This window comes from Petromyzon marinus, chromosome 1 (genome assembly GCF_048934315.1).
Source record: "Petromyzon marinus isolate PM22_M1 ecotype Great Lakes invasive population chromosome 1, UKy_Petmar_22M1.pri1.0, whole genome shotgun sequence".
Lineage (NCBI taxonomy): Eukaryota > Metazoa > Chordata > Hyperoartia > Petromyzontiformes > Petromyzontidae > Petromyzon > Petromyzon marinus.
In genome coordinates, this window is record NC_133667.1 from 21,502,451 (window position 1) to 21,527,549 (window position 25,099).

Consider the following 25,099-nt stretch of genomic DNA (forward strand, 5'->3'; position numbering starts at 1 on the left):
TCATAAAAGGCCAGTAAGTCCCCATACTTATCAGGGAAGTGCAGATAGTTCCATATCGATTATATTTTTTTGCTTTGGGAAGAAACTAAAGTGCCTTGTGTATACAACGTATTTGTCTGCACTTATTGTTTTTATACTTCTGTGCTTGTTGAGCTGGTGTAAACGCTGTCAAAATGTATCGACTTGCGTGCATACTTGATCTGAGGAAGATAAAAAAATACGTCTTTAAGCAGGAGTTAAAAAACCATCTAACCTTTTTGGATGGACCACGAATATTCAGTTAAATCAGAGCTCTCTGTTCATTGTTGTCTGTGTAGGCATGCACTACTTTAACTTTCAATTTGTATTGCATTGTTTTTTATGTAAGTATATGTACAGCGACCTATGAAAATATTTGATTGCTTACTTACAATTTAGAATGTATCACTAATTGTCCTATTTATGAGGTTTATAATTAACCTTTCCCCGATTTGTTCATTGAGCACATGTTTTTTCCTCCCGCTTACATTCTTCAGCACACACTTAGTGTGTAGTGGTGGTAGGCCAAGCATGATGATCTCTACCTCGTGATGTAATCCACATGTCATCGATATAAAAATAGAGTACTTAAATAGCATTACTCACCCAGTTAAATGTTTGTTAGTAATACAGTCACTTGAATAATTGTTGTGTGTGTATATTAAACATAATTGCAGCAATTTTATATATACATTTGTAAAGTGAAACAAGTAAATTGTTAACGTCGTTAATTATGCGTGTAGAATGTCTTTTGTACCATACGTAGCCAACCGTGCTAATCGGATGCGCAAGGGGAAGGACAACAACTTTTTTATAAAATTGATATGTGACATTAATTAATGGTAGAAGTCATTAATGCATGATAGATTAAATTTACTTTACAAAAGAGTAATTCTTATTTCAAGTTTGAAGCGTTTGCAAGACCTCCTAAGTTGACATTATTATTTGACCTATCAAATTTAGTTTTTAAGAATAGTTTTTTACGCAAATGTTATTCTTATTCAATTTAGGTTAATGGAGTGTACAAAACTGTACTATCACAACAAACAGGAAATTACAAATGAAACGGTAAACTTGAGACAAATTAGAATTGATTCATGGATAGAATCATGGCCCGTGGCAATTTATCAATACATTACTGATCGCTATAAATTAATAGCTGTGCATTAGTTTTGAAGTGATTTTTTTTAAAATATATATTTGTTTTCGATTGTAGTGGCTCGGCATGCAGCTTGACGGCAGGGCTGGAGGCCCTGGGCCTCACAGACATCCGCACGTTGGTGCGCCTCATGTGTCTTGCGGCCGCTGGAAGGGTGGGCCTGACCACCAGTAGCCCCAGCAGCCCTGAGCACCTACCGGACGGTTGCAGCATCATCAGCTCCAAGATGCACAAGCCCATCTCCTGCCTGGCGTATCTCAGCTCTGCCATCGGCTGCCTCGCTTCAAACAGCCCCAGTGCAGCCAAGCTGCTTGTTCAATTGTGCACACAGGCATGTAGCTCGATAATACACAATGTAAATGAAATGCCTTTTTGATTGAAGAAAAATTAACTCTCGCCTATTTCTAACACTTGTATCCCCTTTTGTTCTACTTAAGTGCATCTTATTTTGCAATAGATGGATTGTAAATATATTAATATATTTATATTTTCTATAGAAATACGTATTATATATTTTTTTAAATTGGAAATTATACATGTATATCCATACAATATTAGAAAGCAAATTCTGGCTGGCTTTATTCCGTGATTCCTGGTTGCTTGGCTTTTTGGCTGGTGCACAAGTGTCCGTGCACGGTGGTAATGGCGTCACCACGCACATCTGTGTAATGAAGTCAGCCACATCTCAGTGATGAGCCGGGTTCGGTGCTTGCATCACGCATTCCCTGCACCCACCCTCCACCCAGGCCGTGAATAACCACGCACATTTGATAGAGGGAGATGAGGGAGGGGAGGGAGCGGAGGGCGGGAGAGAGTGAGGGAGGTGAGAGTGAAAGGTCATGAAAGAGAGCAAAACGGAAAGAGGAGAGCGAGCTAAAGCGACAGGCATTGGCAGAGGAATATGGAGAGGCAAGAGAGATTGAGGTGGGAATAAGGAGAGTGAGAGAAACGGGGAGAGAGATGGGGAGAAAGCGGGAATTGGTGAGAGACCTGTAGAGAAGAGAGGCATATAGAGGGGGAGGAAGAAGTCGAAGAGGGGGCAGAGGAATACAGACACAAAGCTAGAAATAGATATGTTAAAAGATAGAGTATTTGAAAGGTGGAGAAACAGGGCTTTATGTAAGAAGTGGCTGGTCGGCTGGCTGGCTGGGGGGGACGGATGGATGGGTGGTCACATCCAAATGATTGCTAGTATACTATATGTTAGAAATGAAATGCATAAGCACCGATTCATGAGTTACTATTTGTGTGCATTCTAGGATCTTATTTCGGCAGCAACGGGAATGAACCTGGCGATGATTGAAGATCCATCTCAGCGCAAGCGACTGCCCAGCTTTCTGCGTGGTCCAGCAGAGGAGAATAAGCCTGTGGCCTCACCAAACTTTGTTGTCACTCAGGCCCTAGTTGCCCTTCTTGCTGAAAGAGGTGCCAAGCTGAGACCAGGACCTGACAAGGAGGAGGAAGCCAAAGGTTTTTTTATTGCTTTCATATTTGCTCAACGTTTTTTTATGGTAGCTGTTTGAGTTTTTTATTCAATCGTAGACATGCTTTGCAAAGACAAATTGAGTCATTAGTACACATCAATATTCATGGTGAATTCTAAAGCAATTTAAACTTTGAACACATGGCATTCATGCAGGGCGGCTTGGGGACATTTCGACCACTTCTCTTAAAATCTACGATAAGTTGTATTCGTGTAGTTGTTGTTGGGAGCCTTTTGCACCATGGGAACTCGTAACAATCAAACGTGGCCGGAGGGGATTGGCAGTGATCCGGATTTCTTATATACCCTTGCTGTGAAGCTATTTCATCTGATAAGTTTCTTTAACTAATTATTCGTAGTTCTAGTCACATTACTCATAATAACGATAATTTATACAATCACAACCACAATAGCTGAGTGCACACAGGCTGCATCTACAGTGAAATGGCAATGGTCGCTCACATTTCTTTATTTAGCAATATTGTTGAAATATCAACATTTATTAAAATTTGATTTAAAACATATGGCTTTGGAGAACCCTTGTTTTAATTTTGTATCGAAATTGTCAGGGTGATGCTTGTGGTTGCAGAGATGGGGGTACATATAAATATATAAGGGCTTCACATTGGCGAGATGTTAACTACCTCGCCTGGTGTACAGGAGGACATGGATTCTATTCTGACCCTGATGCCTGTATATGACACCTGTATGTTTGGAGTTTGCATGTCCTGCCCGTGGTCGCGTGGATTTTTCTCCGGCTCCTCCGGTTTTTCCCTCTATTTAAAACATGCGTTTAGGGTATTTGGTTGTTATGAATTTCTGCATGATAAGCCACTTAATTGAGCTATCAATTGTGGCCAGGTCGCTTCTGAAAAAGAGCTATATAGCTCAGTGGGCATTACCTGGTCAAATACAAATAGTTTCTTATGTTTATCCATGAAACTGAAATTAGTCGCCTGTTATAGGAGATACTAAATATTAGTTTAACACATAGGCTTTCGCGAACAATAGCATGCATAATAGTTTTTTTTTAGTTAGATGGCGTAAATAAATAAATGTCGTTAAAAGTGTGGTCACCACATCTACGCCTCTATATAAGGAACAACAGTTCGACTTCTCCACAAATCTGGCTGTCACCTGATGAAGCTAGTTGTAATTACTGGCGAAATGTTATACTCAGATTGTAAATGTTGTGGCTTGGCTCTCCAACACACAGGTGTGCTGTACTAGTGACGAATTGGCATGTTCTGTTTACGTGACAACCCTCACTATTTGGCTGTCGGGTTTTATATACAACCCAAAACCTCTTATGGATACTAAATATCATTGCTGATCATTTGAATGGTCACAAACCTGTATTTTTTTAAATGTGTAATGCAAATCAATTTATGGTCCATCAAGTTTTAAAATCCAACCTTAATACTTATTTGAATGATCTTTTGGAGATTAATGCTTTTTCCTTTGGTTCATCTCCTCCCGTTTCCCTCCCTCACACTGAAGCGGGTGCATTGTCGCCTCTGAGTGTGGCTGCTTACTGTGCGAACCCCACTCTAGGTCCTCTGGAGCTGGCGAACGCGCTGGCTGCCTGCTGCCTGTCTGCGCGTCTATCGTCGCAGCACAGGCAGTGGGCCGCCCAGCAGCTTGTGAGAGCTCTGGCCGCCCATGATCGAGACAACCAGACCAGGCCGCAAACCTTTGCAGACATGACTGGGGACCTGCGCAAATGCCCCCAGATGAAGCTTGAAGCTCATCAAAACAGAGTGAGCGTCGGGTCTGTTAAATCTTTTGAAATGAAAGGCTGTCCATCGTGAGCATGCAATGATGCAAAGTTTAAATTGTAAATGTTGCGGGTTTACTCTCCAACACACCGGTGCGCTGAAGTAGTAACTAATTGGCACATTATGTTCACGTGACAAACCTTGCTCATTGGCTGTGTCGGCTGGTGGTGGATTAATGACAAATTTATATTTAATAGAACCCAAAAAGCCTTTATTATGAATGATGCATAGGTTAATTTATTAATTTGAATCAAGTTTTATGATGCACATCTTAATTGTACGTTTTAAATATCGATTGCTTACAATGAAAATTATTCATAGTAAAGGTTTTTGGGTTAGATCGCGTTTATTTATAAATGTGTCGTAACCCTCCACCACCCGACACGGCCAATCAGCAAAAAAAAGTGTCACGTTGACAAAGGACAAATAATTCACTACTTCAGCCCACCGGTGTGTTGAAGAGTTAATCCACATTTACAGTTTGAGTACCACGTTTCGCTGGTAAATACTTCCAGCATCATCGGGCAATTCGCCAGAATGGTAAAGCCCTCGCTTGCTCCCGGTTTTATATAGAGCAGCAGGGTGACGTCATCACTTAACTCATCAGGTGCAGTGATTAGAGGCCTAATCACTTAACTCATCAGGTTAAGTGATGACGTCACCCTGCTGCTCTATATAAAACCGGGAGCAAGCGAGGGCTTTACCATTCTGGCGAATTGCCCGATGATGCTGGAAGTATTTACCAGCGAAACGTCGTACTCAAACTGTAAATGTGGATTAACTCTTCAACACACCGGTGGGCTGAAGTAGTGAATTATTTGTCCTTTGTCAACGTGACACTTTTTTTTTGCTGATTGGCCGTGTCGGGTGGTGGAGGGTTACGACACATTTATAAATAAACGCGATCTAACCCAAAAACCTTTACTATGAATAATATTGGTCGTGAAAGCCTACGTGTTAAAATGAAAATTATATTCAAATGCTATGCTGGTGTTACGTCTGGCTATTGTAGTAAACAAGACTGCACCAGTCAGTAGACAAATGAGAAACGATACAAAAAATAATATATAACTCGGACAAGAAACAATTCTAGAATTTAATCATCAGAATTTGTCAAATTGCTTTGGAGGTCGGGACAAATAATTACTTGTCTGCTGGTCTAGGAATAAAGAATAGCAGCTTTTTTTTAATCAATCTTCTTTTTTGAGTTTCGTAGTTGTATTCCATAATTTGGAATGTTGATCAATTTCATGAATGGATTATAGAATTAAACAAATAATATTATTGCAAAGGAATATAAATTCTCCAGCAGACTGGCTTTCATATTTACTGCTCAGATCATGTATTGAGCAGTTATGTGATAAAAAAAATTACCTCTATTTTTCCACCATTGTGTCTTGGCTAAGTTGGGGGTTGACGACCATAATGTTGTAGTCATACTGGCACGACTGACTTCCACTTCCACGTTTTGCAGGTGACGAGCTGCTGCTGGAGCAACAAGAAGCAGCTCCTGGCTACGAGCGGCAATGATGGGACTGTGAGGATTTGGAGTGTTTCCAAAAACCAGTACACGCTTCAGCAAACCTGCGTCTTTCACAAACTGTAAGATCAACCCCAAGCTCCTAATAAGCATCTTCTGATAAACACAAAATGAGTAAAAAGTAGTTTCATTTTCTAATCGCTCCACGTACGAAACGCATATAGCTCCTATGCGTTATGAACTAACGGTGCTTTGCTATCGTGTCAGATGGTGTTATTTCATATTACTTTCACCGGTGCTTTTTATTACCTGTGGGAAAAAATAGGCTTGAAATTTATGATGAGAAAGATAACAAAAAGAGATGAGCACGTTACCATTGCATTTCATAGGTAGGTGTTGTGAAAATCAATGACCTGCACTACCTTTTGATTAAATTGTGTTCAGCTTTGCAGTGAGACGGCACCACCGGCAGATTTTTAATTCAGATGAATGTGTTTTAGTTTCCTCTCGAGCGATTAACTCGTGTGATTGGTTTACATGTACAGTATAAATGTTTCTTTGCACAAATGCTTATGTTGAATACAGTTGGCATAGGGATTTTTAACAGAGATTTGAAGTGTGTGTGTTTTATAAGACATGCTATATTGCAGTTTACGAGGTTATGAGTTTAAAATTCCTTTGCCCTGACTGTCAGTGTAACATAGAGTGTAACAGTTTTTTGTGCCAGTTCAATTCATAATTACGTAAAAATGCATGCACAATGCAGACAAAAAATATCCTCATCACCTTTTGTTATTGGCACAGCCTTAAAATGTAACTCTACATTTATCTTAGGATACATTTTTGGAATTGATCCTTCAGATCTGATGGATTTGGTAGTTGCCTTGATTCGGTCATAGTTGGCAAATGCATCTTACATTGTGGGACCTTGAAAACATAATGAGGTTTCAGGATGTTAGATTTATTTATTTTTCATTGAAATATAATGGGTATCAAATAAACGTATAATAACATAATAGTTGCATTTATTTACATCAAGGTAAAATACCAATTCAAGCTATATGGGTATATTTAGAATTGTATATATTTCCTTAATATATATCATTTGAACTAAATTGAACATCCTTAAGTTTTTTCAAATATCCTAATATAAATGTATTAAAGTCCAAATATTTTGAAGGTGCACCACAGTAAAGTGCATTCTCCAATTACGAGCCAGTCACCGTGCCCCACAAGAATTCTCTTCTTTGAACAAACACCTTTCATAAAACTTTATCCTCCTAATTATATTTGAGAATATATTAATGACGACAGTAGTCGACTCGTGTGACATGTGCTGTAGAGGTGGCCGAGTGTCCTAGATGCCTAATACCTTTCCAGAACACGGAGTCAAGACCACTTCAGATGTTTAGAATTATGGCAGCCATCAAAGATTAAACAAATTGTCGCACATCTTCAAATAATTACACAAAATAACGTAAGTTACATCATAGGGGACCTCCTTTGCCAGTACCAAAATAAGAGAATAGGTTTTTCCCCTTTTATCTAGCAACAAAACAGGTGTTAAGTTTTTAAAACACCAAACTGAAATGTAGACATGGTTCCTTGTCAAAGGTTTCAGTTTGGTGTTTTAACATCTTAACACCTATTCTTAGTTTTTTCGGTAAAGTCACGACCGTTTGAGTTATGGTCGAAACGTCGTGAGAATTTTTTTTATTGTTTTATATATATTTTATTATTTTGTTGTTTCCCTTCAACGTGACTTTACCGAAAAAACTAAGAATATGAATTACTGCAGTCACGAAAGCTTTAAATTAAAATCTTAACACCTGTTTTGTTGCCAGAAAAACGGGAAAAACCTATTATATTTTGGTACTGGTAAAGAAGGTCTCATGATGTAGATGCTCACCCCGAGCTCTCATTACTCTGATAGTGCATTGTCTTTGTGCTGTACGTCTTTTGGCGTCCTTTGGTCTTAACACCGTTTGAGACGAGGCTCAAAAGAAAGCTGTCTCTGGTGTGGACCAATCCGTTTCAAGGACAAAGCATATATTATCAGAGTGCTTTTTGTTTGCATTCTGATCATAACCATTGTGGTTAATGCAGACATGATTCCTTGTAAAAGGTTTCAGTTTGGTGTTTTAACAACTTAACACCTGTTTTGTTGGCAGATAAAAGGGGAAAAACCTATTCTCATAATTTACATAATTTAAGAATATTTAACCTCCGAGGATGAATACAATGAATTGTATTTGTCACATGACTACTATCGCTCTGAGAAGGGTACAGCATCTCGTTGAGAAAGCAAGGGGCTTATATTGAATTTACGTCAGTAGCAGTTCGCTTATGTATTATCCCCAAGGGCATTCATTCCGTGTTAAATTTTATTTTGATGACGTAACGGCTGATAGCACCTTGGGATGGAAATGGGGTTTTTTAAAAAGTTGTGTTTTTGTAATTAAATTTGGAATGGAAGCACAAAGTTGTGCCATTTTGCTTTTGCGACAAATTCCATAGATTAATGCTTGTAGAAAAAAAAATGGTCCGGTACCACGTCATTCCTTTCATCTGCATTTGCACAAAGTTAATCCATTGTTTGCCAATAAATTTGTATTCTGCAAATATACACTTGATTGTACCAGGAAGTGTCTTAACAGTACATTATTTGGTATCCTGTTGCAGTGATAATGAGGCGGAGGAGAGTGCCAGTGGCCTGGGATCCCCGAGTGACCCACACCTCTCCCAAGTCTGCTGGAGTGTCAGCGGGAAATATATTGCTGCTTCTCTGGACAAGACTGTCAACATCTGGCCCATCAATGGTGTGTTACTTTACATAATCACCAAGAATATATTTTACGCAATGTTAATATACTTCAGTTTTATTTGACTGTAAAATTATGGTGCAGGTTTAGGGTTTGACTAATTATTTCCCACAAAAAAATAGCTTGATGTTATAATTTATGGGATGCTTTGCTTCTCATGCAATTGTCACAAAACTTAAACCAGCTTGTATTTTTCAGTGCATTCGTTATCAAAGACTTATAAACGCACATACATTTTCGTGAGCCCATTAAATATTCTGAGCTGCCGTATTTTACTGTGCATTGTGGTATTTTATTATATACGAGTAATGTTTTAACATTTTCTACGTTGGCCACAATTATGGCCATTTGAAGTAAAAATAACAAAAATTCAATATTTTGATGCCTTGAATAAAGGTGTCAGTTTTTTGTGCCAGTTAAAAGGGTAAAACCTATTCCTATATCTTGTTACCTGCAAAGGAGGTCTCATAATGTAAATGCTCACCCCAAGCCCTCAATACTCTGATAGTGCACTGTTTTTTGAGTTGTACGCCTTTTGGCGTCTTCTGGTCCAACACCAGTGGAGACTAGGCTCTAAGAAAAGCCGTCTCGGGTGTGGACCAATCAAATTCAAGGACAGTGCATATTATTATCAGAGTTGTCTTTTTTGTTTGCATTTTGACTGCTTGTGTTGTGGTTATTGCAAACATGATGCCTTGAATAAAGGTGTCAGTTTTTGTGCCAGTTAAAAGGGTAAAACCTATTCCAAAAATTCAATAGTCATTATGCTATCTTTTCTAAGAGCTGCAGTTGGTGAAATTTGTTTTATCTTCTCACAGGAGAGTCTTTTGCTCGCTTCCAGTAAAGTAAATAAAAAGATAACATTACAATTAGCATTCACGATATTTATCACGTGTGAATATACTCTGGAAATAGTTATCCATAAATGTTAACCCTTGAACAGGTGGCCGTGGCCACGTGGATCTACAGCCCTACTGGGTGACTTGCCTGGCGTGGCCTGATGAGCAGACCGCATTCGGAGGGCGGGCCAGTCTGTCCGTGGAAATGCTGCTGATTGGCCGGCTCGATGGTTCGCTTGGCCTCATCGAGGTGGTCGACTCCTCCACCATATTCCACCATTCGGAGCTACAGCACTGCTGCAGAAAGGATGGTGAGTGGGTACTCGGTACCGCTGTATACGCGGGTATAGTGCATTGTGTCTGGAATATTGTGAACAGAAAATTCCGACCACGTTTTCTTGGTAAAGCTGAAAATTGTGTGGTTGACAATTTCAGTATGGAAGTGTCGTGAAAGTTCATGCCTTTTTTTGTTAAGTGTGTGTGACGCTCAATAGAAAAGTCTCCCTTTGTTCGCATGTCATTTAAATTGGCATTTACTGTTGCTTTTGCATTTTTAAAATGACTATACCTGTGGTGATTGTTCTACTTAATGAAAAACTCCAGGAAGGCTTTTTTCGTAAAAAAAAATGTTTAACCTTCTACTGTGTGTATTTGTTTGTGTGTGCAGTGGCCGTTCATTGCATCGCGTGGTACTGCGAAGACAAGCCGTTTGCAGTTGGTTATGCTGATGGAAAAATTTTGATTGGAAAGAAGGGTTCCTTTGAAAAGCCCAGTGTGGTGATCATTGAAGCTTATCAAGTAAGTCATCCTGCTGGGATTGATTTTCTTTAACTGAAAATGTCAATACATTGATTAAAATCAAATGAGCCTCTTGAATCAACATGTCTCTCTTGCGAGTAAAATGTTTTTTTTTAAGTGAAAACTAAAGATGCTGTATAAATGAGATAAATTGAGCAAAAACTAACTTCAACATTATGCGTAAATAATTAAGAAAACTATTTAAAATGGCATGAATCAATACCCAACCTAGATACGAATTTGCAACCATTCAGTTGCAGTAGAGATACTTTGTGTTAATAAACTGAAGCGTCGGTTTCAGGTACATGTAAAGTGCGGTTTGTGTTTTAATTTATTTTCACAAATGAAAATTGCACAACACCATTATACAAAAGAGAGATGTTCATAAATGTGATAAGTGGCTTCACTGTTATAAGATTCCCACTGTTGTAAATACCATTATTGCATGTCCAAACGAAAGGTTTTTTTTTGGGTTGGATCGCGTAAGTATAAATGTGTCGTAACCCTCCACCACCCGACACAGCGAGCAAGGTTTGTCGTAAACAAAACGTGCCATTTAGTTACTGCCTCAACCCACCGGTGTGTTAGAGAGGAAATCCACAACATTTGCAATTTGAGTATGAAGTTTTGCTGGTAATTACATGCAGCATCATCGGGCGATTTTCCAGAATAGTAAAGCAATACAGCTGTTTTTAAGGTCTTAAATAGAGCAAGAGCCAATCAGGTGTGGAGAGCAGAGGGGGTAGGGGGTTATATAACAATAGATTGTTAATCACAGTTGATTAACAGTTTCATTGACTCGTTAATTTATATGTGGCAGAGCTTAATGTACTTACTGTGTCTTAATGGGACACCAATTTTGTGTATCTTTGGTAACCCGTAAAGTCTAGGTAGTTTTTGAGGCCCTTGGTTTAATTTGATATTGCTCAGCTTTGGGAATGAATGAATTTACAATGTTTGCAGTCATCTGACGTTCCAAAGTATTAGTTCGGTCTCGTTTAATTTTAATTTAGGTACTTTCCTACAGTAAATCTATTATTTGATTATCATAATCCGCTCAGGACATCGCACAGATGAAAAGCCTTTATCAGTCGCCAGAATTTGGATATATTTATTTTATCTCAGTACTCTTAAGGTCTTTGCCTCGCTGAAGCTAATATTTATTCTTGGTACTTTGCTATTCTAAATTATTTTAGCAACCTGTGCCGAGTCATCTGCCTGATTATGTGGAAGGTGTTCATGAGGGTTCCGGTTAACGAGTCATTAAATTACTCGATACGCTGGTTAAATAAGACATGTTTACCGAAAGATATTCCAAAACTAGCTGAGCATTGTCTAAATAACACTTATTTTTATGGAGAGGTTATTTCTTTGAACAAAAGCAAGGAGCAGCAATGTGCTGTCCTTTATCTCTTGCCATTGTGAAACCCATCTTTTTGGTTTAGATATATGAATGACATTTTGGTTGTCTGGCCACATGGTAAAGATGTTCTTGCATTCATTTTGTTGCTGGGTTTTGTTAATGGGTGTGGTTGGTAACTGAAGAAATACATTATTATTTGTCACAATTGTATAGAACAAACAATACTAGCCACCAAAGGTGTTTTACATTCCTGCCATTTTACCTTCAATCTGCTCATCTCTCACCCCTAATGTCTGACAGGAGGCTGTAACGCACATTAAGTGGGATCCCATGGGCAAACTGCTACTTAGCTGCGCTGCCAAAGAGGAAAACGTCAAGATATGGGCACATGGCGACGAGAGTGGATGGCACTGCCGCTTTCTGTTGCCCCACCCTTCCGTCGTCAACACTGTGGCCTGGAGCAGCTTGCTTGGCAGGGGCCCAAACTCTCGGCTCATGCTTGCATCGTACGTCTCTTCCTGTTGTATTTACTTAGCCTTACATAGGTCAAAGCTTATCTGCTTGAGGACATTTACCAACGAAGCCTTTTGTATGGATTTATAGCCTTAACATCATACATGTATGTATGTATGTTGAACTTCATTCGTACACATACGTAGCCAACCGTGCTAATTGGAGGTGTGATGATAAACACACAGCTTTGGTCTCTGACAACACAGGCTTAATTCAGTCCTGAGCATCTTGCAGCACATATGTACATGCCTTCTTCTTGCATGTGATGTGCGCACATTACATCTACAAGCAATAATGCCTTGACAGATCCATCTTATCACCTATTTAGAAGGAGCTTTGATTAATCTCTTGCGCAGAGCAACGTGGGGGAGATGATTCTTGGGATTCATCCTTACCCATGCAATATCACTCGCCCCTAGGACGAGTCTCCCGTATATGTAATAATTTTTTATTGTGGACAAATACCCGTGTTAAAAATGTGATCTCCATGCCGTGTGACACAAGATGAAAAGGAGAGATGAGGCAAATGGGCTCCCATGCATGAGTGACATTGCCCGATCACAGGTGATGGTGGTCAATGTTGTAACATTGTTTTGCCATCTAATGACAATACATGGGTTACATGCACTAAAGTGTATTGCAGAAATGTCACTCCTGTCACAATGATAGTTGCAAATTTAGTTTAGGTAATGTATTCATAATCCAACTTGTATTCAAATCCTGTAGGGTATTTGGATTATGGGGAAATTTTGGATATTTCAGCAATTGACCACTTTATAACTAGATTCACAGATGGCAAATTAGAGGGAATCCAACTTGGCGAAATGTTATGCCATTGCTTTGTTAATTCTCTTATAATAAAATGGTAATTATAGCAATCTTTTTCAAGAGTATAATGTATTTAAATACTTAGACAATGCAAGCAAATATCTGTCTGGACTGAGCCCATCAACTATTTTATTACATTATAACAAATGCCAAACATAAAAAAGCTAATTTTAGTAAATAAATGGGTTTTGCAGTCCTGATTCGAAGCTCCCTTTTGCCATCGCTGCCATTAGTATGCTTTTTTTGTAGAAGCACCATGTGTCGCAGTTTAGTCTAGCATGCATGAATACACACATTGTGTTTAAGCATTTTTCCACACAACATCAATCGCGCTTCTGCGGCCGCTATTTCTTTCCGATATTAGGAAGCCATTGGAGCTATGCACTTTTAATTTTATATTGGAAACTCATATCTTTATAACTGCTTTTTGAATTTAACTTGTCCTTCCCCCGCACCCCCGATTACCACGGTTGGCTAAGTATGGTGCGAAAGAAGTTCAACATACTTACATCACATCAATCGCTGTAGTGACATTTGCACTTTTACCGTTCCTTCGAATACAGAGGCTGTCAGAGTGGGCTTGTGTGCGTATGGACGATCCCACAAAACGCAGACGCCGAAGTGCGAGAGCCTCAAGAATCAGAAACGATATGTGAGGAAAAGCAGAAAATGGTGAAGGTAAGCTCAACGGGACATTGTTTGGAAGCGTTCACCGTTGGGGTTTTCCAGACTTGTACGACTGGTCCACCTTTCTGCATTCTCATGTCTTCTTCATTCAAATGCAAAATGGCTCAGTTTTCTCAATGCGCATGTCTGATGATCCGTAAAAGTGGAAAGTGACTCTGGCTGTGTGTGAAAAATAATGTTGGGAAAAATGTGTCATCGTCATGCTGTGATGGCATTTTTTATTATTGGTATATTTTACACATTTCACTTATCGAGTGGTAATGTAGTATAAGACAGAATTGGTAGTTAATTATAGGGTAATTCTTTTTAAGTTTTGACAAATAATATAATAAAGTGATATATTTCAGCTAACCAGAGTTTTGATGAATGTTAAGAGATTAACATTTTTATGCAGCCTCTGCAAGAGATATCTTATTCACTCTGTGCATGTGTGTTTTTGTGTTTTTTGACCTGTGCCACAAAATACCACATCGCTTGCAAAGGTTAATCCCCAGAAACATTTATTTCTTGAGTACACTTCTTAGGAATTTTGTGTGTATTGTTCCTCAAGGATCGGATTTAGAATGGAACCATGAGAATTTTCCGTGTTCATACTGTCATCTTAATCGAGGGTGTGCTACGTTTACCCCAGACAAAATGGAAGCTTCCTTCATTAACAGACTTTCCAGCTTGTTGAGAGAAACATAAAATAGTCCCCTTAAAACAAATACAGTGTGCAATCGCAATAACGTACGTTTCTATTTTGTCTGGTAATTATGCAGGACTGGGTACACAGGAAGGAGGCGGTGCAGTGTGCGTACCGTCTGAATGGACACATCACAGCTGTCAAGATGGTGGCTTTTAGTGCTGATGGGATGGTGCTGGCGTCGGGAGGGGTTGGCAGCCTCATGAACATCTGGTCTATGCAGGTAGGAGCATAAACCATCACGCAAACTCTGGTTATCCTCGCAGCGGATATAGTCAAACCACCGAACAAAGATGGTCACTGCATCGCCCGCTTTCATATGCACTTCTGCGGCGGTCTAGAAACACCCTTCCGATATTAGGAAGCCACTGGAGCTATATGCACTTTTAAATCTAGATTGAAGACTAATTTGTTTAGAACTGCTTTTTGTGTTTAGTTTGTTGTCCTTTCCCTGCACCTCCGATTAGCACGGTTGACTATGTACTCTGCAAAAGAGGTTCTACACACATACAAATATGACTGCGTTCACAGTACAGGCTTCCAGTTGCCAAAAGATTTGCAGGAGAGGATTTCTAGGGCTATTTTACCAATGTTAATATAACTTTCTCAGTATTGGTAAATAAGTAGCTATGTTCTGTATTCTTCTCATGGCTACAGTATGACATTTAGATGCCCGGTCTACAAATACATCTGCTATTTATATTCCCTGTTAGCTCCACATGCAAACTATTTCTCCATCTTATTTAATTATTTGCAACCCTTTGTCAAGCCACTGCCAGATAAAGGGATCTCCATGTCTTGTCTGTCATGTAAGTGTAGGATCATACTTCGCTTAACTCGTCGATGGGGGTTTGTGATGGGGATCACCCAGAACCTATTCTGAAATCACTCACCATTGATATTAGCCATGGCTGGGAATTATACTCAGCTCGCTATGTTCTGAGTACAGTGCTTTAACCACTGCGAATAATATTCCACGTGCATCTTATTTACTTGACCAAATTAATATATTAACATTTAAGCATTATTTAGCTATTTTCCTATTTTTAAAAAGGCCTTTCGAATTTAAATTGCATGAATATTTCAGGTAAGACTATTGGAGAAACAATGCAACAACAAAGATTTAAATGATTTGGCTGCCACACAAGTTTTGTCATTTTCTTTAAATAACAATTTTCTACTTTTCAGGATGGGTCAGTGCTGCAGACAGTGGTGTCTGGTTCTGGATCAATAACAAGTATGGTTTGGATTCCTGATGTTGGAGTGGCAACATGTTCCAACCGGTCCAAGGTATGTTCCTTCAACAGCAGTCGTTTATCTTGGAAATGGTGCAATGTGTTGACAAGTGTTTTACCAACCTATTTGAAGACATGGTCTTTGTATATACAAAAGAATATCTAGTTTTTAAAAATGTTGCTTTCAAAAATACGCATTATATTATTGACTGGTATGTGTGGTTGTATTCTTTGTCACGTTAACAAACTGCTGTAAACATATATTGTTTATAATTGGCTATAGATTACACGTTTTTGTACCCTCCCGCTTTAAATGTTGTCTTGATATAGTTGAACAACTAAAAACATTTTTGGCTACAATCTTTATGAAATGTTAGTAATTAACAAGTAATCAGAGCTCTAACTTCTCACAATGTTTTTCATAAGGTGGAAGACTCCTCACTTTTTGTTTTTGCACGTTATAACGTTTACGGAACGTTGAATGCTCAAGTTGCTTTTGATGTAGGCTTGTTTGTACACCGTTCCAGGATGTGTTGGTGGTGAGCTGCATGGCTGATTGGGTGTCCAAGCACCAGGTCTTGGCTACTTGCCGCACCGCACTGCGCAGTCAGGGTATCGTGGGCCTTAGCGCAGCACCCTGCATGAGGGCCCTGTTGGAGAGGTTGCCCATCATGCTGCAGGAACAGTATCTCCATGAGAAGGTGACATTTTATTTGCATCTATGTGTTCATTGCTGAATGAAGGCCTCCCAATGCCGTGTTGATAGTGGAGGTTGTTTGGTTTTACTTTGCCGTGCTAATCCGTCGGGGTCTATGAAAGCGCGCTGCCCCACGACTGGTTCATATATCACTCTCCAATGATGTTGGTAGCAGATGGAAATCGAACTTGGGTTTTATAGAGCAGTGCTGACGCATCCCCACCACATGCTATGTAAAATAGAAGTTAAAAGAGATGCGGAAAACTATAATTGGTGGTGTTTGTGAATAAATCTGTCATATTTTAAAAGTGAATCATCAGCCACTGCTGGATCAAGGCCTCCCTAAGCTGCCACAATCTCACGCTTTTGCAATGTAGTTATCCACTTAACACCCGCACATTTGCTGATCTCATCGCTCCATCTCCTTGGCAGACAGAATATTGGATATGTGCCATCCTTGGCAGCCACACTGACATCATTATGATCCCTTCTAACAAAATGAATATATCAATATTTTTCCAAAAGGTATCTTCTCAAGAAATCACGTCAAGGGCTTATAAATCATTTGAGTATCAAATAAAGAGGGATGTTTTAGATGAATGCAAATGTTGTTTTTTGTGTTCTATGGTGGTGGCAACCATAATTGACAGGAACCAAACATTTTGGAAATATGTACATGGTGGAAAAGCTATTACTTCATTGAAAATTCTGTTGCCAAACACAACACATTATTCTACAAATGCTCGTGATGTGTGTATGTATGTTGAATTTCTTTCGCACTATACGTAGCCACCCGTGATAATCAGAGGTGATAAAAATGTGTCTAATCTATACAGGCATTGATTTAATTATACGTTATATATTTTTTGTTCCTTATTTCCCCCAACCATCCTTACTCTTATCCACCAGCTGTTTGTGGTGTCAGGAGAACAACTGGTACATAGTGCCTATATGCAGTGCCTGGCTTCGTTGGCCGTTGGGCTTAACTTGGAGGTAGTTCTGTGCCGCCCACCGCTTCCTCCCCACCACCGGAGCGTGACTCTGGGTGCCACCCCAGTGGAGGTGGGTGGCAACTGGAACCCCTTGGAGTGGGCCTGGTTGGCCTCCTTTTCCACCACAGTGAAGACAGCCGAAGCGCTGGCACGGAGCTCTGCGTTTCCCGAAACGTTTGTGGTTCCCGAGTTGGAGCACCTCCCGCCTGAGGAGCAGCTCCAGCCACTGGTACGAGAGCAGGTGGTGTTAATAGGGAGTGATTCATGGATTTCGAGGGCCGCCACCAGATTTCTCAACCTGTGACCCACCCTCCACTGCCTCCCAATCCAATCCCGCATCAACTTCGAGATCACCCCTTGCCATTTTAAAAATCTCACAGATGGGCACATTTATCCTTTGTGCAGCATTTTTAAATTCACGTTTGAAATCCAAATTGTATTTAATTTTAGCCTCTGGCATTGCTCATGATAATTCTGTTGCATGCCAATAAAGGATTGGCACATGCCTTGCCCTTCGCCATCTTGATTTACATTTAACAAAACGTCGAAAGTTGTGAACACATTTGCATTGTTGTGTGGTTTTATACCTATAGATTTTTATCTTGAATTCGTCAGTTAGCTGTCTGCTTCTTATTCTGCGTCATGTAATTATTTGTGGGGTTTATTCAAGATACTGGGCTGTTATGTTACTATGCAATTTCGATTACTACGGTAGTCTGCATGTTTTATATTTAACTCTCCCTGCAAGCTGCTGAGCTCTCTGCTCCTTTATGGTTTCTTGTGAAATAGCCTGCAATGGTGTAGTAACATCACACAGCTTTATTGGACTCGTAATGGGATGAGTTGGAGATTTGCTGCTAAGGGCTCTCTGTAGTGTTGCTCATTGCACCCGGAATGCCAGGAAACACATACCTTGTGCTGGCTGTTGTAGATCACTTGAATAGTCTGCCAGCCAGCAAAGTGAATTCAAAATCAATAGGATAATTTAAAAGAGAGTTAGACATGTTTATGTTTGGCATGCATGGTGCATTGCACTTTGGCCATTTATGGTTTACTTATTCCTGGATGTTTAATTAGGCACGATTTATGCTCCTGGGCTTAATGTGAAAGTTTAGGAAACTTGAGTGTAAGTCTGATTTAGTAAAAGGATAGTCAATATGGGTTAATTGACTTTGAATGTTTGCTTGATACTGTACAGTACATTTGGATTGAAAAAGCACTGCTTATTGTATGTAAAAGTACCAATGAATTGTTAAATTTGGTTGTGCTGTCATCATTACATGAATTTTTTCCCCCTTATACTTCACATTTATAAACCGTGCCCAATCTCATCACGTCCCGAAAACTAAGCAAAATTAAGTCTGGTTAATCCTGGGATGAAGAGCAGTCGTATGAGAGCAAGTGTTGTTTTAGGCTTGGGCTGTGAGTTTTCTAATCGATTGCAACACCGCAATGGATTATTGCTCTTATCTCTATGAAGCTTTGAGTTTGAACCGCCGATATGTCACCGTTTTCTCAGAGTACTCCGGAGTCCTTGTGTGTGTCGCTCATGAATAGAATTCTCCCAATGTCCCAATGCAGGATGTTCCTGAAGAAGTCTTTGAAACTCAGTGAGGCTATCCTGATAAAATGTGCTGCTTAAATAAAGCATATTATGTCATGATTTTTTATATATGTGTTTATGGTGTGTCTGTTTCTAGGACAACACTAAATGGAATGCATCAATGGATGAGCAGATAATGGCATGGGCTACAGCCAAACCAGAGGTGTATGCCACATCCATTACTTAACACTGATACGACGTACATTGCATATTTAAATATATTATACAATAACACACTTTGCGTGTTTTTTCTTTCTTTTATTAATTTGCCACATAGGGGTCACCCATGTGTGTGTGTGTGTGGTTTTTTTAAAAACGTTTTTCTTAGAAAAATGCTAACACAAAATGCTAATTGTTCATTAGCTAAGTGTTGACATTTAAAATAAAAATTATTCCCCGAAATGTAATTAACAAGATATCACGTGCATGCTTTAAGCAGACGCTATTTCCTCGGTGATTAATAATTTTCGGCACGCTGCGTGCCAACATGTGGGCGTGTCTCGTGGGTAGGACTGGCAGCTGGGCGGGAAGTGCGAAGCGTACATGTGGGGCGGGGGCCGCCACGGCCAGCTGGCAGAGGCTGGTCGGAGTGTTCTGATACCGACCCTCACGCCCTCCTTCTCGCAGGCACAACAGGTAATTGCGGCGCAAGCCAATTTCACATACTTTAACCCTTTCACCTTCCAATTCTCCCAAGTTGTAGGCAGGAATTTTTAATCGCAGGCAGGTAGTCTGACCTTGTGCATTTGATCAGTTCACCTGCAACGTGCTGTTGTGCTTAAATGGGGTGGTGCGTTTGAGATGTTCATGTGCATGTATTTTTTTAAATATATAATCCTATTACAGTAAATCTCTTGGACTTTTTTTGAAATGGATTTGAAGCATAATGAGTAAGCTGAATTTTAGATTTTAATCCTTATGGCTTAATTGACAGTGAACGATAAAGCTTCAGGCCAGACTTCAATAAAAGTGTCATGATATTATGTATTTAAAAAAAATGATCCACTATTTTATCTTTCAAGCATACGCTTGCAGTGTTGATTGTATTATTAACTCCCACAGTCACTCTGTGTTAGAGCATGATAGGTTATGCATTTGAAATGCATCTGATTAGGAAAACAGTGGTCTCTTTGGGAAGAGGATTAGCCTTGTGTTTGTGTTTCTCAGATTACACTTAATATTTTTTAGTCCAATCAAGTCCAAGCATTTTTCTATTCTAGCAAGCAATTGCACATCAGTCATCTTGATTGACAGCCCTGAGCCATTGGTGAATTTCAATGTTACCTTGGAAAGTGTCGCCTATATATTTATAAACTTAACTTGTTAGTGATAATTCTATGTGTTAAATCTATCCATAATATATTTTTTTGGGAGATTGCATAAATATAAATGTGTCGTTGACCCACCACCACCCAACACAGCTAATTAGTAAGGTTTATCATGTAAACAGAACATGCCAATTCGTTACTACTACAGCACACCAGTGTGTCGGAGAGCCAAGCCACAACATTTACAATTTTGAGTACAACTTTTGCCAAATCTGGATGTCGCCTGATGAACCTAGTTGTAATTTCTGGTGAAATGTCGTATTCAGTTTGTAAATGTTGTGGATTTGCTCTCCAACACACCGGTGTGCTGTACGAGTATCGAATTGGCATGTCCTGTTTACGTGACACACCTTACTAATTGGCTGTGTCGGATGGTGGCGGGTCAACGACACATTTATATTTACGCAATCTAACCCAAAAAGAACCCTATATTGTGGATGATATTGGTCGCGAAAGCCTGCGTGTTAAACTGTGAAAGCTATATTTGCTGGTAATACTTTTATAGAATGGTTGTCTAAAATTCCAATGCGATGTACTGTCTTGATTTTAAGCTTTCGTGACTGCAGGAATCCTTACTCTCTGGTTCTTTTGGTAAAGTCATGTAGATAGAAAAAACAATAAAATAAAACACAACGTTTCGGTCGCAACGCAAGCGTCCATACTGTGTTTTCCGAATTTTTATTTGAAGGATCTAATTTGTCGCACGCTTAAAAAAAAATTGCGCGATACGACACGTTACAGTATCAACATTGTGGATGCCGTCTGCTGATCAGACTAAGCAGATGTTCTTCATAACATTGTGGGTGTTTTTAGTGTTTACAAAATTGTCTCAGTCAACCATGCCAGAATTGTTTTGTTGTTTATATGTTTGTATTTTTTAGGTTGTGTGTGGGCAGAACTGCACATTTGTTGTACAAGCCAATGGTTCTGTGATGGCCTGTGGAGAAGGCAGTTATGGACGACTAGGACAAGGAAATTCTGATGATCTGCACACTTTAACAGTCATTTCAGCTCTGCAAGGTAACGGCTTTTTATGATCAGCAATTTTCATGCAATCTGCCATTATCTATTTTCTTTGCTATTATTCTTACAGCTCTGTCATGCTTGTTGTTTCACTCGCATGTTGCCGATACACTCATCAAGTCATCTATAATTATGAATTCACCTTGTGGCCTCCAATTTCTTGGATGCAGATTAAATTTAATTATGCCAAGGTGGTTTTGCATCTGAATTCCCCGAGGTTTTTTGTATCTCATGCAGCTATGGCAAATTTGCCTGCGTACTTTTAAATCTGATCAAGTACAATGAGGTCCCTGCTATAGTGAGTAAATATTCCTCAGCTTCTAAGTTGAAATGTATCTTGCGTGGATTATAGTGTGTAAATACATATATGTCTATGTATGCCGATATATAAATTCAGTTCTGTCGTTACATTTAACTCTACCAGTTTTTTTGTGTGGACCAATGTAACGACGATTTATGCAAATGCCACACAAACCTGCCAATCTGTTCAAAGTCATTGTTCTGGAAACTTGGGAAATCCAAATCACAATGAATGCTTGGTTATAATCAAAACTGACAGCTCTTTCTGACCTGACTTTTTGGTGGATAGGGTTTGTGGTGACTCAGCTGTCAACATCGTGTGGCTCCGATGGCCACTCCATGGCCCTGACAGAGAGTGGAGAGGTTTTCAGCTGGGGCGATGGTGATTATGGGAAACTGGGCCACGGCAATAGTGACCGTCAACGGCGACCCCGTCAGATCGAGGCCCTCCAGGGAGAGGAGGTTGTCCAGGTCTGGCCCTAATCACTGTGTCCTTTGTTTTGGTAATGCTTAAAAACTAAGTGGCAAATGTGTTCAAAATTTTTTTTGTTCATTATGTGTGAAAGCTAGGAATTATAATAATGTTCCCACCAATGTGACACAATTTAAACATTCCTTTGGCATATAATACAATAATAATTACTGGATATCCTCCTCTGTCGACAAGAAGACATGTATTGTTCTGAAATTGTCTTTACTACTCTGCCACCATAGGTGGCAAGCAAACTCAAAGGAAACTTTTAAGATGTGCATCTAATATTTTACCATCTTATGAAAGTTATTACATTTGGTAAATCTTGCTTTCAGTTTTGATGTTCCTTACAAGTATAAAAAAATCTATCTCAATTATAATTTATAAAATATTACATCCCAGTCGGTCTTCAATATGTTTACATATTTATTGAATTGTTTTTGATGTGATTTTGATATACGTTCCCTATTTTCATGAAGCAGTGATTTTTCATTTTTCTGTCATTTTACATCTTGTGTCAATATTTTTAAATTGTGCTTTACATTTGCACTGTGGTTTAGTCAGTTTTTTCCAGTTACTCTTTTTTTTAACCCCTGTCTTGGAGTCTCAATGGTCAGTTATCTGGTTATAAAAGAAGGACTTGCACTCCAGCATATATTTGGTAATTCTGTGAAGCATTGTGGGGGAATACCGCACATTTAACTGAATATCGTTTAATTTAATGTACAATAGTGTAGAGTACATGGCAGCATGTTCTTTACCTCAAGTCTCCAAGGGGCTGAAGTTGTAAGGTGTCTTCCATTTTATGACCCCAATTTTATTAGGAGGCATATTATCACATGAACACATTTAACCGGTCGGATAATGGGGTGGCAGAGTGTCTGGCCCACAATTGGAAGGTTGTGAATAAAAATCCCCAGTCATGTGTTGATGCAGCCCATCGATCCTTTTGTGGGCTATAAATTGAGTACCACTTTGCGGGAGGTCAAAAGTGAGTGTTCTATTTAGAAACTGGTCTCAACCATAAACATGGAGAGTGTACCCTAACTCAGAGCCGTCAACCGTTATGAGCACTGCCCAATGTTTGTTTTCAGCAGGCTTACATTGACCATAAGCTCTTGGATTTTGTAACCTCTTACCCTTTGCGTATTTAACAATAATCATAATTGTGACCTTTTCAGCTTTCCTGTGGTTTCAAGCACTCTGCTGTGGTCACAGCTGATGGAAAGTTGTTCACGTTCGGAAACGGTGATTATGGCCGACTTGGCCACGGCAATACATCCAACAAGAAGCTGCCCGAGAAGGTGACCAGTCTCGATGGACAACAGGTTGGGCAGGTAAAGAAGCCAGTTTTCCTTTGCCTAACACCAACATGTTGGTCAGTTCGGCTCTCATGGAATGCCCACAAAACTTTCGCTCATGCTATTAACTTCTTTTCTAGATTTAAAGCTTTCGTGACTGCAAGGATCCATACTCTTTGGTTCTATTCGGTAAAGTCACGTAAAAAACAACAAAAAATAACAAATTCACGACATTTCGGCCGCAACACAAGTGGCCTTCATCAGGTGAAGGGGACCGTGCTGTCATGAGGACAGCACGGTCCCTTCGAATAGAACCAAAGAGTATGGATCCTTGCCGTCACGAAAGCTTTGGAGTTTTCACTCCAACGCTGTCCTCATGACAGCACGGTCCCTTCACCTGATGAAGGCCACTTGTGTTGTGGCCGAAACATCGTGAATTTTTTATTTTTTGTTGTTTTTTACGTGACTTTACCGAATAGAACCAAAGACTATTAACTTATATTATGATGTAAAAGTGTTTACAACATACATTACTAATGTGAAATTCACATTAGTAATGATGTACGGTCCACCGTACATCATTGTGAATGCTGGCTGCCTTCATGTCACTTGCATGATAGTTTTTGCGTGGCATTCCAAATATAAAAAGGTGACACTATTTAAAGTGCAAGTATGTGGTAAATATTGGTCAGCAATGTAATGTATATATATTAGGTGTACCAGAAATGTTGATGTTTAATGTAATGTGTGTGCAATTGTAAGGAAATGCTTAAATACAATTTTGTTTTAGGTGGCATGTGGCTTAAATCATACCCTGGTTGTTTCAAACGATGGCATGACTGTCTGGGCTTTTGGTGATGGAGACTATGGGAAGCTTGGTTTGGGGAACTCCACTGCAAAGTCTTCACCGCAGGTACGTGAACTCAACTATAGACAGCTGTCTGGTCAGCTGGCACCCTAAATATTGGAAATGTATCCAAAGAGCCACAATTGATCAATGCCGCAAACATGTATACCAAACAGCCAAATGGATGTGATTAATTCTGAACATCATGTACTAAACACATTAACTTGCATTTAATCAATGCTGTGCATGCTTTGGAACACCGCAACCATTCCTACAATCGATACTGTTTTTTTTTTATTCCATACACACATGACCAGACAGGTTTAACCATGTTGTTTTGTGTTCGTCATTAACTAATAATGTCTCTTTTTAAACCACAGAAAGTGGATGCCCTATGTTCTATTGGAATGAAAAAGGTTTGCTGTGGGACCCAGTTCTCTGTTGCCCTTACAAAGGATGGGCGAGTCTTCACCTTTGGCCAAGGTTATACTTACATCTGTTTGCTTTATTCCCTGTAATTGAAGTGTGACACCAAGTTATACATAGTATACACATATAGATAACTGGAGGCATTACACAATATATCAACTTTGAATGTTAATAATACTTGCATTTTTATTAAATGTCATGACAAAGTTAAAACATAATTCTGTCGAGATAACTCTGCAGATACAACACTTGTGTTTTGAGTTTGTGAAAGTGTAAGTACAGACATTTATAAATGCTCACTTAAATGTGCACATGTTGCACCCTCCACCACCCGACACGATTGTCACGTTGGCAACTGTATTTATACTTGACAATGTATTGATCACATTCTGACTGATAAAAACATATCTCCACGTGAC

At 39.4% G+C, this 25,099-nt stretch overlaps 1 protein-coding gene across 14 annotated transcripts in view; it reads left to right on the forward strand.

The window, feature by feature from the left end:
• Positions 1-25,099, forward strand: part of HERC1 (HECT and RLD domain containing E3 ubiquitin protein ligase family member 1) — a 124,048-nt gene that overhangs the window by 89,185 nt on the left and 9,764 nt on the right. For 12 of the 14 annotated variants that reach the window (XM_076065554.1, XM_076065551.1, XM_076065538.1 and 9 more), the window contains 20 exons: positions 1,235-1,508; positions 2,437-2,647; positions 4,161-4,420; positions 5,913-6,040; positions 8,601-8,737; positions 9,684-9,890; positions 10,247-10,377; positions 12,041-12,246; positions 13,645-13,759; positions 14,530-14,676; positions 15,642-15,743; positions 16,216-16,389; positions 17,295-17,606; positions 19,078-19,143; positions 19,491-19,616; positions 21,190-21,328; positions 21,921-22,102; positions 23,285-23,440; positions 24,195-24,317; positions 24,632-24,734. In XM_076065554.1, coding sequence (XP_075921669.1) covers positions 1,235-1,508; positions 2,437-2,647; positions 4,161-4,420; positions 5,913-6,040; positions 8,601-8,737; positions 9,684-9,890; positions 10,247-10,377; positions 12,041-12,246; positions 13,645-13,759; positions 14,530-14,676; positions 15,642-15,743; positions 16,216-16,389; positions 17,295-17,606; positions 19,078-19,143; positions 19,491-19,616; positions 21,190-21,328; positions 21,921-22,102; positions 23,285-23,440; positions 24,195-24,317; positions 24,632-24,734 — 3,299 coding nt within the window. The remainder of the gene's footprint in view (positions 1-1,234; positions 1,509-2,436; positions 2,648-4,160; positions 4,421-5,912; positions 6,041-8,600; positions 8,738-9,683; positions 9,891-10,246; positions 10,378-12,040; positions 12,247-13,644; positions 13,760-14,529; positions 14,677-15,641; positions 15,744-16,215; positions 16,390-17,294; positions 17,607-19,077; positions 19,144-19,490; positions 19,617-21,189; positions 21,329-21,920; positions 22,103-23,284; positions 23,441-24,194; positions 24,318-24,631; positions 24,735-25,099) is intronic. The other 2 variants (XM_076065578.1, XM_032975796.2) reach the window with 1 other exon arrangement.